At 30.0% G+C, this 18,335-nt stretch overlaps 1 protein-coding gene and 1 pseudogene across 1 annotated transcript; both read right to left on the bottom strand.

Moving 5' to 3' along the window:
* Nucleotides 1–3,889: 3,889 nt before the first annotated feature.
* On the bottom strand, nucleotides 3,890–6,393 carry LOC106760085 (NAD(P)H-dependent 6'-deoxychalcone synthase-like). Its single transcript, XM_014643518.2, has 4 exons — nucleotides 6,036–6,393; nucleotides 5,182–5,425; nucleotides 4,467–4,646; nucleotides 3,890–4,104 (listed from the first exon to the last, which is right to left on the bottom strand). The coding sequence occupies exons 1-4, from the start codon at nucleotides 6,350–6,352 to the stop codon at nucleotides 3,916–3,918; spliced, it is 930 nt and encodes a 309-aa protein (XP_014499004.1). The 5' UTR covers nucleotides 6,353–6,393; the 3' UTR covers nucleotides 3,890–3,915.
* Nucleotides 6,394–8,781: 2,388 nt separating this feature from the next.
* Nucleotides 8,782–11,381, bottom strand: LOC106760084 (annotated as a pseudogene).
* Between the last annotated feature and the right edge of the window lie 6,954 nt (nucleotides 11,382–18,335).

The raw sequence follows: 18,335 nt of genomic DNA, 5'->3' as shown, positions 1-18,335 counted from the left end.
AATAAAACATTAAGAACCTAGAAAATAAAGTATTAGAGTTGATATGTGTTTTAAAATAATGAGATCAAGTATTTCAAAGTTAAAATAATTCAATAAGATAAATAGAATTTCTTAAATTTATGTGATTATTTGAACACAAAACATCTCTCTAAAACTCTTTCTCTTAACTTTCTCTCACTTCTCTCTAAAATTTCTAACTCTTTGATCATCTATTTGACGATCAGGAAGTTCCTAGGAAATTACGGCGAAGTAATTTCCACTTCTATCTGATCCACTTTTAGTATAGAGCATGTACGTTTCGATTCATTTTTCTCCTTCATTCTTAGTTTGAGATCATGCGTAGCGATCCTTCGACGCATGTGTTTTAATAATTCTTCTCCGAATTCTTTAGTACTCTAAGATCCTAGGGACTCTTATATCTCACAATTTGGTGATTCATTTTCTATAGTTCCTTGTGCGGGAACCAAAAAGGGGTGTTTACTTGGAGTTTTAGAACTTCAGTGTAAGGTAAGGAAAGTTAGTTTAATTAAAGTTTTCTCGGTAGATAGGTTATAATTATGAAGATTTTTTTTCTATATTTATCATCAATTTAATTAAGCTTTTATACATTTTTTAAAATAAACTCAATGTGCTTCTATTTCTTAAGGATGGGTAACGGTCAATCAACAAAAGTTTCTAAGTGTAAGAAAAAAAAATGACTTAAATGTCTCATTATGTATAGTATAGGAGATAAGTATATATACATAAGAGTATTATGATATGAATCGGGATGCACAACATAACTACAAAATATTTAATAACCTAATTATAGGAATTGATTAACTTAATTACAAGAGATTAATTATTAATTGACTTAATTTCAGAAGAAAAATTTTGATTCTATCACACCTGTGCAATCTAAGTGGAAGGTTCGCGAATGCTTAGATTGGTTTGAAAATCATAAAAAAAGAACTCAAGAGGTGAAGATGTTAACGATCTAATGATGGAAAGGGACGTGAAGAACTCACGTTTGACCACAAGATACTTTTTCCCGAACAAAGTGAATATCTATCTCAATATGTTTTATGCATTGATTTTACACATAATTACCATATAGATAAATGGCACTAACATTATCATAGTACACCAAAGTAGCTTGAGAGAAAGGAAAATGAAGTTTCAGTAGGAGATTGTGGAGTTAACAAGATTTAGCAACAACATTTGCAACACCTCGGTATTCAGCCTTTGTACTATAATAAGAAATATTATGTTGGCGCTTTGAAGATTAGAAGATGAGGTTGTCACCAAGAAACATAGTCACTAAATGTGGAGCGTTTCGTGTCAAGACATTCACCCCAATCAACATCAATGTAAGAAATAAGTATCTCAATTTGTTTCAATGCTAGCATGTTCTTAGTGCAGAGGACATGCATGTACAAAAAAACTTGTTGAACAATATATGAAATGTCAGGGCGAGTGAAGGTGAGATATTGTAGGGTTCCGAAAAGACTCTAGTACATAGGATCCTCATATGGTGTATCAGAGGATGTATTGAGCTTTTTCTTAGTATCAACTGGAGTAGAAGAAAGATTGCAAGAGGTCATGTCGACATGTAATGATGTCACTAACATAGGTGTTTTGACTGAGGAATATGCCACCTACATGTCTTGTCACAACAATCCCAAGAAAATAACTCAAAGGACCAAGATCCCTCATAGCAAATTCAGAGGAAATTAGTGTCATGGTAGATTTACGAAGGTCAGGGGATGAGGTGATGAGAATGATGTCATCAACATAATGGAGCATGTATGCAATGCCATAACCACGTTGGTAGACGAAAAGAGAGTGATATAAAGCACAATGCTAGAAGAGAAAAAGTTTTGATGATGTCTCAAAGTCATGTCTCAAGTGCTCTTGTTGCAAGAAGATCTTAATGAAGAACTGTCTTGTGTTAAAGCTTTTGTAATTTAGTAGATTTATGTATAGAATGTGGTTTATCTTTGATTCTATGTATTGTTTGCCTTAGGTTGCATCAAAATTCGTTTTGAATCAGAAAACTTCATTTTACACTCAAGATAATTGATTATCAAATTATAATAATTGATTATCAATAATAAATTATGACTTGTCATAATTGATTATATCGAACAATTATGAGAATTTTTAAACAAGTTTTTTATCGTTGTGCATTTATTAAATCCATAATCAATTACATAAATTAGTTTAACTTATTTTATAAAGAGGTAATAAGAATTCTAATTTAAAAAAGTTAACATTTATTTCATCCAATTATATTTTTAAATCTACTTATTGTGAATTTAAAAATTGTAAAACAAAGCAAGACAATCAAACTAATAGATTTTATTAGATTCATGTAGAAAATGATACAAGATAGGATATGATTTTCTTGGAATGTATGAAAATCATATTTTATTGAACTTAAAACTTATGATGAAAGAAAAGTTGATATAAATGAGGTGTTTAGAATAATATCCATAGCATTGCATTAATCTTCTTCATCCCAAAGTTTTGGTCCAAGGTTAAAGGTCCTACTCTGCTTGATTTCATCAATTTTTTCATAGTCATCTTTTGTTAATGACCAATCAAATATTTCCAGACTTTGTTTCATCATCTCCTTGTTATAGCTCTTAACCATCATAGTTACCCCTAACTCATACAACCATCTAAGAGATACCTAATAAATAAAAAAGAATTAGGTTAGTATTTACACAAATAAACACACATGTATATAATAATATAAAGCCATTATTTTAAGGTTTTATACTTATCATATTATTAATTAAACTCAAAATCACATTTATATGATTTTCCTCTAATGAATCCTCTTTTATAAGGAACTTCCCTTTAGTCTCACATTTGATAAATATTGAAATCAAAATGCTTAATTCATATTATTACCTTAGAAAGGAAATTAAAGCATATATTGTTACCTGAGCAACAGATTTGTCATGAGCTTTTCTAATTTGCTTGAGCAATTGGTTGTTCAGGACTTTATTGGAACCCCCAAAAGCTTCCTGCTGATCCCAAAAGACTATACGCAGTTACAATTATACCCTTTTTTTAGCATAATTCTCTCAACTTCTTTTGTTGCCAAGCAAGATTCAACTCAGTGTTTGAAGGTATTAAAGTTAGCATTTAATTCATTTTTATCTAAATTAAAAGATTAAAGATTGGAAATGGTATAATGAAAAATATTTTTATTTAAATTTTAAGTTCCTTATAAATTTTAAAATTTTCTATTAAACTTTTACTAAAATAAATATCTAGTGGTATGCAAAATTTTATATTTTTTAGTTTAAGTTTATATTGTTTAAATTTTTTTATTAATTAGGATATTTTTTATATTATTCATATTCAATATTATTATAATTATTATAAAATAATATTAAAACAATAAAAAACATTAAAAAAAATTATTGTCTTATATTATGCAAAGTAGGTAGGTAGGAGGGGAATGAACTCTAATTACTAATCTTTACTACAAGATTATTATGCAAAGTCAATTTAATTACTAATCTTTACTACAAGATTATTACGCAAAGTCACTGACTTAAGCATTAGAGTGTCTTTTGAAGGCACCCTCCCCCCTATTAAGACAAGGAAAAGAGAGAAAACAACACAACTAGATGATGAAACGGACAACTTTGAATGTTTTGTGTTAGGGATCTCAATCCTACCGAAACATCACCCAATGAGATTTTTAAAGCTTCTTATTTTGAATTTAAAAATTGTAAAACAAAGTAAGAGAATCAAACTAATGGATTTTATTACATTCATGTAGAAATTGATAGGAGATAGGATATGATTTTCTTGGAATGTATGAAAATCATATTTTATTGAACATAAAACTTATGATGAAAGGAAAGTTGATAGGAAAGTAAATGAGGTGTTTGGAATAATATTCATTGCATTGCATTAATCTTCTTCATCCCAAAGTTTTGGTCCAAGGTTGAAGGTCTTAATCTGCTTGATTTCATCAATTTTTTCATAGTCGTCTTTTGTTAATGACCAATCAAATATTTCCAGATTTTGCTTCATTCTCTCCTTGTTGTAGCTCTTAACCACGATAGTTATCCCTAACTCATACAACCATCTAAGAGATACCTAATAAATAAAAAGAAATGTTAGTGTTGACACAAATATACATAATATTTATATTTATGATTTTATTTTTTAATTAAATAAGTGTCACATTATATAAAAATAAAAAATTTAAATATCATAGAAAAAATCATTTAACATTTTATGATTTTAGATTAAAATTGACTTAATCATTTATATAAGTTGGCGTCAAATCATATTTGTATAATCTTTTCGTAATTTGTTCGGAAGAGTTCTTCCTCAATCTTCCATGGATAAATATTGAAACCAAAATGCTTAGTTACATCATATTGTTTTGTTTTATGTTTCGCCATTGAAATTTGACATCTATGATTGAGAAAGGAAGTTAAAGTAAAAATTATTACCTGAGCAACAGATTTGCCATGAGCTTCTCCAATTTGCTTGAGCAATTCATTATCCATTACTTTGTTAGAACCCCAAAAGCTTCCTACGGATCCCAAAGGACTACACGCAGTTACAACTATACCCTCTTTTTCGCATAATTCTCTCAACTTCTTTTGTTGCCAAGTAGGATTCAACTCAACCTGATTCACACTATTAAAGTCATCATCCAATTCATTTTTATCTAAATTAAAAGATTAAAAGTTAGGAAATGCTATAACCAAAATTAATCTATTTAAATTTTAAGTCTTTTATAAATTTGAATATTTTTACCTGAGTTTTTTTTAAATAACTATTTATTGAGTATTGAAAATTTTAATATTTTTAATCAAGTTTATATCGTTTAACTTTTTATTAATTAGGGGATTTGTGTGATATATTGTCTGTATATTAATTCCTTTTTCTTTACCTATCAAAAGTGAGGAGTTTTTTTGTTAATAAAAAATAATATTAAATAAATAAAAGACACTTATATCTTATATTAACTATTATAATATCTAAGTTAACAAGTAAATGGCTAGAAAATGGTGTAATAAAAATTGAATAATTTTATCTAATCATTTATTCGACACATTTTTATTTTTTAGAATTATAAAAATTTATCTTTTTAGCAATCATATTACCTTTATAAAAACAATGTATTATTGTGAAAACATGATTACAAATTTATGGGCTTACTTGATTGACAGAAGGAGGAATAGTAGCAAAAGAAAGGAGGTTTTCAAGTTGATGACAATTGAAATTGCTGACTCCAATGAATTTTGTAAGGCCTTGCTTTTGGCACTCCTCCATTGCTTGCCACACGCCCTTTAAGTCAAATGATGTTATTGCCTCTTCAGGAAAAGGGTAATCCCAATCTCCGTGCTTCATAGCAACGGGCCATTGAACCAAATAAAGATCCAGATATTTCAAGTTCAAAGACCTGCATTAGATTTAGGCCCCACATAGCCCAATTTTTAATATTCAAAATTACACTCTATAATTAATAAAAATATATAAAATTATAAAATCAGTAGAGGAAAAAACATTAATACTATGTTTCATAAGTAATATTAGTTGGTAATATATTATTATTATTATTGTAACCAAAATTATTCTTGTATAGAGTAATTTATGCATAGGGTTAAATATGTTTTTAGTCCCTATATTTTGGAACAATTTTGATTTTAGTCCCTCTTTCAAACTAAGGTACAATTTAGTTCTTCAACTTTAGAAAACTCTGTTTTTAGTCATTTTTACCAAATTTTTTTAACTTTATTTACTGCTTCAAGTATGTTTCATTATAACATTCAGATTGTTTACACTGCTTGACACATTTTTGCTTCAATGTTAACTGAGAAACGCGTTTGAAATAACAAAAAAAGTTAAAAAAATTTGGTAAAAATGACTAAAACCAGAGTTTTCTAAAGTTGAAGGACTAAATTGTACCTTAGTTTAAAAGAGAGACTAAAACCAAAATCGTCGTAAAGTATAAGGACTAAAAACATATTTAACCTTTTTATGCATATGTAATTGACGAATTTTGTACTTACTGAAGTGTTTTGTGGATAGCAGGAAGAACAAGATGAGGAAAATTATCAGTGCACCAGAGTTTAGAAGTGATGAAGAGTTCGTCTCTGGAGGCTATGAGGCCAAGTTGAAGTGCCTCAGTTATGGCTTCTCCAAGGGGTTTTTCAGAACCATATATTTTTGCAGTGTCAAAGTGTCTGTAACCTACTTTGATAGCTTCTAACAATGCCTCTCTGGTGCCATCAATGGAAGGTGAAGCAGTGCCAAATCCAATCACAGGCATTTTGTGATGGTTTGAAGAGGATTGAAGCACTACATAAGGAATGTTTGATGAAGACATATTCGTTTTTGTCACAATACAATTCGTCAAAATGTGTTTAGATGAATTGATATCCCATGAAAGACAAAGAAACTATGACTATTTTTATAGGTACATGATGTATACATTAAATATTGAATTTAATTTAATTATAATTTTTAAGAATTTATTTACTTTTAATTAAATTTATTTTTTAGTATAATATCAAAGTTTATCATAAGATTTGTTCAATTTATTGTTATAAAACCGATCATTCATAAATACTTAGTTTAACACATGATAAATTTATGTAGGTATAATAGGTTTTATATCAATTAAAAATAAAATTAGTTTAAAATATATAAGTAATGATAATATTATATTAATTTCTATGGTAACTTGATTCATTATTATCATTTCAGTTTATAAAGATGTATCATGGTCCATTAAGTGTATTTATAAATATATTTATTAATAATTAATGATATATTTACTGTCCAAATTATTATTAATGATACAACGTTATATATAGTTGATATTACCATTTATTGTATTTAACTTTTAAATCTGATGTCATTAATGTATTAAGTTAAGGCTATATTAATGTGCATGAAATACTGATATGTATTATATTTATTAGATATGACTTGTAATTATTATGCATGATATTCCTTTTCGGTATAATAATTGTTTTCTAAATTTATCCTTTAAATTAAAGTAAATAAATAAATTCTTCTATTTATTTTCTGAATTTGTTTTCCAAATTTATTCTTTAAATAAAATTTTATTTTAAATCAAAATTATATTACTAATATTATTTTTTTTAATTTGTCCTTTTTTAATTTGACTTTTTTAAACTTAACATTTTTTTAATTATAAAACTATTTTTAAAATAAATAAAATTGTAAGAACCGAGAAAATAGAGTATTAGAATTTATATATGTTTTAAAATAATGAGACCAAGTGTTTTAAAGTTAAAATAATTCAATAAAATCAATAGAATTTCTTAAACTTGTCTGATTATTTAAAACTAGTGTTGTCAAAACGGGTCACCTGGCTCGACCTGGCCCGGTCCACCATAGTTGATCACTTAATGAACCAACTCAACTCGGCTCATTTATTAGCGAGCCAGAAAAATTCGAACCCACCTCCACCCACAAAATTAGGTAGGTAGGTTGGTGAGTCAACCCGGTCCACCATGGGTTCAACTCGGATGAGTCAGGTTCAAATGAGTTGAATTGAAAATTGACCCGCATAAAAAAGTTACAATTTTTCAAACCCAACCCGAGCCGAACCCGTGGTGGGCCGAGTTGGCCCGTGAGTTATAACCTATTTTGACAGCTCTATTTAAAACACAACATCTCTCTAAAACTCTTTCTCTTAACTTTCTCTCGCTTCTCTCTAAAATTTTTAACTCCTTCATTATCTATTTGACGATCAGGAAGTTCCTAGGATATTACGATGGAGTAATCTTCACTTCTATCCGCTCCTCTTTTAGTATAGAGCAAGTAAGTTTCGACTCCTTTTTGTCCTTTGTTCTTAGTTTGAGATCATGAGTAGTGATCCTTCGACGCATGTGTTTTAAGAGTTCTTCTCCTAATTCTTTGGTAGTCTGAGATCCTAGGGACTCTTATATCTCACAATTTGGTGATTCATTTTCTATAGTTCCTTGTGCGGGAAGGAAAAAAGGGGTGTGTTCTTAGAGCTTTAGAACTTCAGTGTAAGGTAAGGGAAGCTAGTTTAATTAAAGTTTGCTCGGTAGACAAGTTATAATTCATGATTGTATAATGATGGTGTGGTTAAATTGTACTATTAAATTGAATTATGAATTCTAATATGTTGAGTTGCTTGAAATTGTTATGTTATAATGTAAAATTTACGAGAAAATATGATATATGCTTGTTATGCTATAATTATAAGTTCTTTTAGTGAATTAAGAGGATGATTGAGGGGTAATCTAAGTTACCAAAATGTTCTAGATTGTTAAGTGGCATTGAGTAGCAAGAAGAAGTAGGTTATGGACTTAAAATACATATTTGAAAGAGATTTACAAAGTCTACTATTTATAGATATATTAACTTTTAAACTTATAAATTATTTTTGAATTAATTTTATTCAAAATTTAATTACATACTTAAAAATATTTATTAGTTTTTTTTTCTCAATCTCTAATTCATTTTATTAATACACAATCAATATCAATTCGTGTGGAAGCACGAGTTTAAATCTAAGTTAAAAAAGTTAATATTTATCTCAACCAACTAGACTTTTAAAAGCTAGTTATTGTGATTTTAAAAATTGTAAAACAAAGCAAGACACTCAAACTAATAATTTTTATTACATTCATGTAGCACATGATTGAACATATGATTTTCTAAGGAATGTATGAAAATCATATAATTTATTGAACTTAAAACTTATTATGAAAGGAAAGTAAATAAGGTGTATGGAATAATACTCATAGCATTGCATTAATCTTCTTCATCCCAAAGTTTTGGTCCAAGGTCCACGGTCCTACTCTGCTTGATTTCGTCAATTTTTTCATAGTCCTCTTTTGTTAATGACCAATCAAATATTTCAATATTTTGCTTCATTCTCTCCTTGTTGTAGCTCTTAACCACAATAGTTACTCCTAACTCATACAACCATCTAAGAGATACCTAATAAACCACAAAAAAAAACTATGTTAGTATTCACACAAATAAACACATACATCTATATAATAATATAAAGCCATTATTTTAAGATTTTATATTGAAAATATTATTAATTAAACTCAAAATCACATTTATATAATTTACCTCTAATGAATCATCTTTTATAAGGAACTTTCCTTCAGTCCCACATTGGATAAATAATGAAATCAAAATGCTTAATTCATATTATTACCTAAGAAAGGAAATTAAAGTAGAAATTGTTACCTGAGCAATAGATTTGCCATGAGCTTCTCCTATTTGCTTGAGCAATTCGTTGTCCATGACTTTATTGGAACCCCAATAGCTTCCTACTGATCCCAAAGGACTATACGCAGTTACAATTATACCTTTTTTTTGGCAGAATTCTCTCAACTTCTTTTATTGCCAAGCAGGATTCAACTCAACCTATGTTCGAAGGTATTAAAGTTAGCATTTAATTAATTTTTATCAAAATTAAAAGATTAAAGATTGGAAATGGTATAATGAAAAATAGTTTATTTAAATTTTAAGTTCCTTAGAAATTTTAAAATTTTCTATTAAACTTTTATTAAAATAAATATCTTTTGGTAAGCAAAATTTTGATATTTTTTTAGTTTAAGTTTATATTGTTTAAATTTTTTTATTAAGGCTTAAACCCTCCCTTGGTCCTAATATTTGTGTGAAAATCTCAGTTTGGTCCTCAAGTTTTGAATTGTCTCAATTGAGTCATAATTTTTGTAAAAATGCACACATTTTACCCCAACCGTTAACTGATCTCAAACGGCGTTAAGTTTAGCTGACGTGGTATGCTGACGTGTTGGCTTAATCCCTTCTTGGTCCTAGTATTTGTGTGAAAATCTCAGTTCGGTCCTCAAGTTTTGAACTGTCTCAATTGGGTCATAATTTTTGTAAAAATGCACACATTTTACCCCAATCGTTAACTGATCTCAAACGGCGTTAAGTTTAGCTGACATGGTAGCTAGAGGACATGCTAACGTGTATTATTTAATTATATGAATTATTTTTTAAAATAAGCAATGTTTCACGTGGCACAATGCCTATTATTTAGTTTATTTGAATTAGGAATTTTATTCATCTCTCTGAGAATCAGGGATTTTACACAGATTATCTCGTCGGCTCAAAAAATAAAGTCATCAGAAAACTCACGTAACCAGTGCAATCAGTCTCACAGCCTTTTCTGTAAATGAACCAACTTGGTAACCTATAGGTTCATCACCAGCCTTTAAGCTATTTATTCCACTGATAGATAAGATAACTGTTGCACAGAGATCAGTTAGCGATTAGGGTAAAATGTGTGTATGTTTACAAAAATTACGACCCAATTAAGACAGTTCAAAACTTGAGGACCGAACTAAGATTTTCACACAAATACGAGGACCAAGAAGGGATTAAGCCAACACGTCAGCATACCACGTCAGCTAAACTTAACGCCGTTTGAGATCAGTTAACGGTTGGGGTAAAATGTGTGCATTTTTACAAAAATTATGACCCAATTGAGACAGTTCAAAACTTGAGGACCGAACTGAGATTTTCACACAAATATTAGGACCAAGGGAGAGTTTAAGCCTTTTATTAATTAGAATATTTGTAAGTTATATTATTCATATTCAATATTATTGTAATTATTATACAATAATTACAAAAAAGATAGCAATCATATTACTTTTAAAAACAAGGTATAATTGTGAAAACATAATTACAAATTTATGGGCTTACTTGATTGACAGAAGGAGGAATAGTAGCAAAAGAGAGGAGATTTTCAAGTTTATGACAGCTGAAATTGCTGACTCCAATGAATTTTGTAAGGCCTTGCTTTTGGCACTCTTCCATTGCTTGCCACACGCCCTTTAAATTTAAATCAAATGATGCTAGGGCCTCTTCAGGAAAAGGATACTCCAAAGTTCCAGGACTCACAGAAACGGGCCACTGAATTAAGTAAAGATCCAAATATTCCAACTTCAGACACCTGCATTTTATAAGAAATAATGGTTTTATCATTACACTAATGCATATACACATTAATTGACAACTTTTGTACTTACTGAAGCGTTTTGTGGATGGCTGGAAGAACAAGATTAGGAAAGTTATCAGTACACCAGACTTTGGAAGTGATGAAGAGTTCGTCTCTGGAGGCTATAAGGCCAAGTTGAAGTGCTTCAGCTATGGCTTCTCCTAAGGGTTTTTCAGAGCCATATATTGAAGCAGTATCAAAGTGTCTGTAACCTAATTTGATAGCTTCTAACACTGCCTCTTTGGTGCCAATGGGGGAAGATTTTGAAGCAGTGCCAAATCCAATCACAGGCATCTTGTGATGGTTCGAAGAAGATTGAAGCACAACATGAGGGATGTTTGATGAAGACATGTTTTTTCTGTCACAATGCAATTAGTCACTATGCCTTTGTTTTTATAGGAACGTAATGCATAATAAAATTAGATTTAATTAAATTATAAATTTTGTATAAACATTTTTTATAGCAAATTTTAGATGTTAGTTTCGTTAACGGGAAGCTATATTGAGATTTATCATCATAATCCATCAAATTATATTTATAATTACATTTATTAATAATTAATATTTATTTATAATCAAAACTACTAGCGTAATATATAATTAATGCTACTATTTATTGTATCTATTGTTTAAATTTAATGTCATTAATAATAACGTGCAAATATAAATAATTTTAATTGAAATATTTAATGTATAAATTTAAGACTACATTAGTTTGCATGAAATACTATAAAATTATTAACTAATTTATAAAATTAATTATAAAAAAATTTTGTTTAAAAAATTTTTATTTATATTTTTTTTCTCTAATACTATAGTCTTTTTGGGGATGACAAATAAACTTGTCTCCTTATAGATATAACAAAGAATTCTCACATTGGATTTTTTTCAATTAGGTATGAATATGGATAATACTTAATGTTTTCAACTGAGTATGAGGATGTAAATGAATATGTATATATCCACTATGTCTCGGTCCTCATACTTGTCCTAATAACCATGTGTGTCTTCGTCTCTGTCCCTGTTTAAATTATTAAAAATATTAATAGCTTTTATATATATATATATATATATATATATATATATATATATATATATATATCACTAACACAAAAATAATTTTTAACGTGTGTTATATTTGACTTTTGACATAGGTGAAATGTCTGACATCATAGTGAGAGATGTTAAATTGACGTTTGTTATCTTTGAACAAACTTCAATTAACGTATGTTGTATTTAGGTTTAAACATTTTTTTGTTCCCTAAGTTATAAGCTGGTGTTCAGTTGAGTTCCCGCTTTTAAAAATGTCAACCTTTGATCCTTAAGTTATAAAAAATGTTTCAAATCAGTCCCTGCCGTTAAATATCCACTAACGGAGTTAACTTTTTCTTTCTCTCTCTTCTGCTCCTCTGAATTTCTGTGAAGATAACAGCTTTTTCTTTCTCTCTCTTATACTTCTCTGAATTTCTATGAGAAAACAACAACTTTTGCAGATAATTTTTTTTCTAAAATTTTGTTGGGTCATGCATGACTCAAGAACGTTTTGCTTTTGCCTGTTGCAGTCGTCACCGATTCTCCAAACTCAATTTTTTTTCTCTTCCATTTCAGAAGCACACATCACAGAGCTCTCTGAACTGAGTCTAAAGTTCAGCAAAGTCATGAACCAAAAGCTTCTCTTCTTTTCCGTAGTAGAATGCAACGAGAGGGAGTAGATTGGGATGTGACAATTTTCCGAGCCTGTTTGTGTGGTCAAAAAACTCTTTCTTCCCCACGTCGTTCATGTGCTTGAATCTCTTCACTATTGGATTTAATTCAATCAACCTGTGATGAGACACATGCCGTGAGGCGACTCAAACCTGTATCATCCATTACTGGAATGCCAACAGTTTCAATCAATCTACTGTCCTCCAACTTTAACAACAACTTAACAGTTCCATCAGCTGCAGTTACAGTTTCGAAAATAAGAGACCGTCCCACCTTCCATCCAGCTTCTTCAAGATTATTCCTAAAACCATCAGGCACTGCAATGTAAGAAAACCATAACACAACCATAATTAAATGTTAAGTCTAGAAAAACATAAAAAGAAAAAAAAAATATAAAAGAAAGGGAATGAATAAAAAAGAGTAGAAAAATAATAATAAACCCCCATTGATAGAAATCATTAATTTCTCTAAACTTCCTCTGGTATAAGAAATGATAAAGTTGCTTGCCCATGTAGGTTTCCTGAAAAAATCGAACCAAAAAACGAGAAATCAAAATATATTTTTTTCTTTTATATTTTGCTCCAATTAAATTGGAAAAAGATGATAAATATACCTGACCGAAGTTAAAGGCAAGTTGTCCCAACTCCTTCTCTGACAAACCAAGGAGAACCTGAGACGGAAATTTGACAAGTGGGGACATGGATGCACGCACAATGCACGAGAAATAAGGTTGGACCTGGGTGCGATATGGAGGTCGCACCGTACGTGCGAGTGGCATGGAGCAGTTCCGAATCAGCGCCAGCATTGGATTGGAGTGTAGTTGAATCTTACCTTTGCTTCTTCACTCTTGGCTTTGGCATGAGATGAGAAGAAGATACTGAAAACTCATAAAATGAACAAGAAAAAAATTGTTGCTTAGATCCTTAAACCTTAAATCCTTACTTTTCTTATAACATTTACCACCACCACTGGCCCGTTCAGAAGCATGGCCTTGTAAGTGGATCTAAAGCTGCCACTCCCCAGAACCTCAGCCGAGGCCCTTAGCAGGTCTTGCAAGTCAATCCCCTCCCTCTGGTTCCCAACGAAGTTCAACCCTCCGTCTTCACTTTTCTTGGATTCAGCTGTCAAAACAATGAATTTGGACTCGCTAGAAAATGGAGTAACGTTATGGGGTTATGCATCTTCAAAAAAAAATTAGAAAAAAAATTGTCTACAAAAGTTGTTGTTTTCAGATAAATTCAGAGGGTATAAGAGAGAGAAAGAACAAGTTGTTATCTTCACAGAAATTCAGAGGAGCAGAAGAGAGAGAAAGAAAAAGTTAACTCCGTTAGTGGATATTTAACGGTAGGGACTGATTTGAAATATTTTTTATAACTTAGGGATCAAAGGTTGACATTTTTAAAAGCGGGGACTAAACTGAACACTAGCTTATAACTTAGGAACCAAAAAGAGGTTTAAACCTTATATTTATAAGAGATGTTAATGACATTTCAACAAACGCCAATTTATGGGCTTGTTTTTTTTTTCGTCAATATTTTTCACCACTGAAACCATGAAAATTAATATACAATACAAGAATACATTACAAAAAATTTCAAAATTTTAGTAGTATTAACAACCAATGAAAAGTGCAACAACCAATGAAAAGTGCAACAACCAATGAAAATGCAACAATCACTATACATAAATATCAAAAAATGAAACTAGCCATGAGCTAAGGGAGTAAACATGTGTCGCTGTGAGGGTGAAGAGAAGACAACCACCACCAGAGAGAGAAAACAGAGAACTCGACAATACTTCAAATGGTGTTTATGCACGAAACCAACCAGTTAAAATAAAAGGAAATCATACATAAAGTCATCAAACAATGTACATTTGTGTTAAGTGAAAGAAACATTACCTTTGGCGATCACTGAAAGCTTTTCTAGAGAGATTCGACTTGCAATAAAGAAAGTGCGCACAAAAATTTTCTCATGCTCATTTTTTTTAGGGTTAAATATGTTTTTAGTCCGTGAAGTTTCACTGATTTTTGGTTTTAGTCCCTGCATAGAACATTGATGGCATTTCGTCCTCTTAGTATGGAAACATGTATTTTTAGTCCCTAAAAATAGACGGCATTAATTTGTTGGTGAGGTGGCTAACGGCCCTGCCACGTCTTCTCTGTAAACTGCCTGCCACGTATCATTTTTTTTAATTTGGAAAAGCTTTTTTGGTTTTGCACGTGTGTTGAGTTATCATATTGAATTAGGATTATGACTTAGGGATTTAAGATCAAATTCGTTTTTTGCAATTGGGGAAAAGTGACGTTTCTGGAAACCATTAACACGAATACTGGCCTATGGTCCGAATCCGACTATGGCTCTGATGTCATCATTGGAGTCTTTGATATCGGCGTCTGGCCTGAGCACCGCAGCTTTTCTGATTTGAACCTCGCCCAATTCCCCGACGTTGGAAAGGTGCGTGCGAAACCGGCGCCAAGTTCTCTCCCAAAAACTGCAACCGTAAGCTCATCAATGCCAGATTCTTCTCCAAGGGTCACGAAGCTGGCGGTTGGATTTTGTGGTATTCATTAATGTTTGTTTGCAATTAGAGTAGAAAACAACATACATAGAGGCATAAAGCAAGTGTCACTTCAAAACCAACCCTTCTTCCTCTTTCCTTGGATCCAATCGCAAGCTTCTCCGCTTCACTGCTCTTTCCAAACCTTGTGCTCAGACTCGTGCTTCTACCCCTATTGCTGATGTTCTTCTCCAGCAAACCTCCAATTTGGTGACCCTTTCTCCTTCTTTCTTCATTGAAAAATCCATGCTTTCGTGGATGTGTATTGGTTCTCTGACATGGGTTTGGTGAAAATTAAAAAAGTTCCTTCTTTCAGGGATTCTTGGGGACTCCCTCTGCATGGAGAATTCCTTGGATCCAAACCTGGTGAAGGGTAAGATAGTAGTATGCAACAGAGGAAGTAGCCCGAGGGTTGTGAAAGGGTTGGTGGTGAAGAAAGTCGGCGGCGTGGGAATGATTCTGGCGAAAAACGTCACTTTTCCCCAATTGCAAAAAAACGAATTTGACCTAAAATCCCTAAGTCATAATCTCATCCTAATTCAATCTGATAACTCAACGCACGTGCAAAACCAAAAAAGTTTTTCCAAATTAAAAAAAAAATATATGTGGCAGGCAGTGTACACAGAAGATATGGCAGGACCATTAGCCACCTCACCAAAAATTTAACGCCGTCTATTTTTAGGGACTAAACATACATGTTTCCATACCAAGAGGACGAAATGCTATCGATGTTCTATGCAGGGACTAAAACCAAAAATCAGTGAAACTTCAGAGACTAAAAGCATATTTAACCCCTTTTTTTATGAATTTGAACACCAAACTTCTGTTCTTTGACAAACAGACGTCAAAAAGGCAATTAACATTTGTTCCTCTTACCAACAGAAATTTAATCTTTTAATAGACGTTTGGTGCTTGACGTCAAAAAGACAATTAACATCTATTCCTCTAACCAACAAACGTCTAATGGGTCTCTTAAAATATCTTGACTAATTTAAGATTTATGTTAAATTTCAATTATTATTGATTTAATTTTTGTTCTGTGATTTTATTTAAGTGGTGAATTATGATTTTTATTAATGTATAAAAAAGATATTATTATAATTTAAAGGATGGGTGTAAAAAAGACATTTAAAGTATTTTTAAATTTGAATATTTTTTTTTCTAGTTTTTTGAAAATATTTTTAAATTTTATCAACTTTGTGTGATTAACTTTTACAAATTTAATAAATATTTTAGTTCCTATGAAAATCTATTTGGTACTCTAATTTGAGATTTTAAAATCATAATTTCTTTATAAATATTTGATATTTAAAAATTCAAGAATACATACTCTTGATAATGTTATGTTTCTTTTTTGCAAGAATCTTTTATTATTTTATATAGATTAATATTAAGTATGACAAAAATACACGTGATTGTAGGTATCTGTGGATAAAATTTGCGATGGATAGTTCATACTTACAAATATTTATTACGAGTGGGAAGTGAGTAGCCGGTATTTTAGTACTTGTTTATATACGGATACAAGTATCATACTATTAGTGTTCGCAAGTATCCATTACTTATAAAAAGTTAAAATTAAAATTTAATATATATTTTATTCTATTAAATTAAAATTAAAATTAAAATTAATATATACTTTATTACGTGTGGGAAGTGAGTAGCTGGTATTTTAGTACCCGATTATATGCGGATACAAGTATCATACTATTAGTGTTGGCAGGTATCCATTACTTACAAAAAATTAAAATTAAAATTTAATATATATTTTAACAAGTTAAATTTAATTGAAATTAAATTTTAATTTATATTCAATTTAATTTTTATATATATATTTTTTGTAATTTTATTTAGATTTTATTTTAAAATATCCACAGTTATTTTTTAAAAGGATATTTGACTAGTAATAGAATAGATAATAGATGATTTTTTCTCGTTGTGGATCAAGTTGTGAATAAGCATTATATGTGACTGACTCGACGTATTGTCATCTATAATTTATATTAAAACAGTAAGAAAGAGGTACGGATACGGGTGTATACCTATTACCTAGTAGGATACGAGTGTATACATATTACCTAGTAGGCTTGAGGATGAGATAAAAATTTCATACATATTAGAATTGGGTACGAGGATGAAGATAATTTTTTTCTTTATGAATAAGAGATAGCAAAACTTTTCCATTCCTAGCACCATTCCCCTTACTATTCTCTTCCGATCATTCCTTAAAATATTTTTAAATTTATTTTTTATCATTATTTTTTATTTGATCATAACAATCTATCTTTCTCATTATATGGTTATGTGTATTAAAGTAACAAAAATAACTTAATGCATATTGTTAATTTTTTAACACTTTAGTGGGACATATTTTAAGTAATCTAAAACGTGAATAATAAAATCAACTAATTGTATATGAACTCTTGCTTTCGTGAATTACATTGGCCCATCTACATTCTTCATGATTTGTGCCTCATTCTCTCTCATCATGTCATCATCTATTGTAATAACAATTCTGCCATCCAAATTGCATCAAACTAGGTCTTTCATGAGTGCAACAAAATGTACAGATATAGACCTAGATAATCCTATTATATTCTATTAAAAATAAGTTCGAACGAATTAAAAATCATCATAATTGATCACATTTCATATAATTTCAATAATACTATTTGATGTATACCTTTAGGTGTAAGGAAAAAAAAAAATGGTGACTATTAATTATATATGGTATATTCATGTTGAATTTCGAAAAATATAAACAACCGTGATTTTATTGTTGTTATATAAAATATACTAAATTATTTAAATAATTAAGATGTAATTGCATATTAATTTTTTTTTATAATTGAATGTCTTAGATTAATATAAAATGCATGTAAAGGATGACTGAAAGTCCTATAATTCCTAATTGATTAATATTCATTATTATGTTATAATATTTATATAAGCTATCTACATTTAAATTGACTTGCCATAGTGATCCAATTTAATAACTTTATCGGGTAGTAAATAAAATATAAAGATAACGAACATAAATTAGTTTAACTTATTA

The sequence above is a fragment of the Vigna radiata genome, chromosome 5 (genome assembly GCF_000741045.1).
Source record: "Vigna radiata var. radiata cultivar VC1973A chromosome 5, Vradiata_ver6, whole genome shotgun sequence".
NCBI lineage: Eukaryota > Viridiplantae > Streptophyta > Magnoliopsida > Fabales > Fabaceae > Vigna > Vigna radiata.
This window is presented reverse-complemented; position numbering and strand designations above follow the sequence as displayed.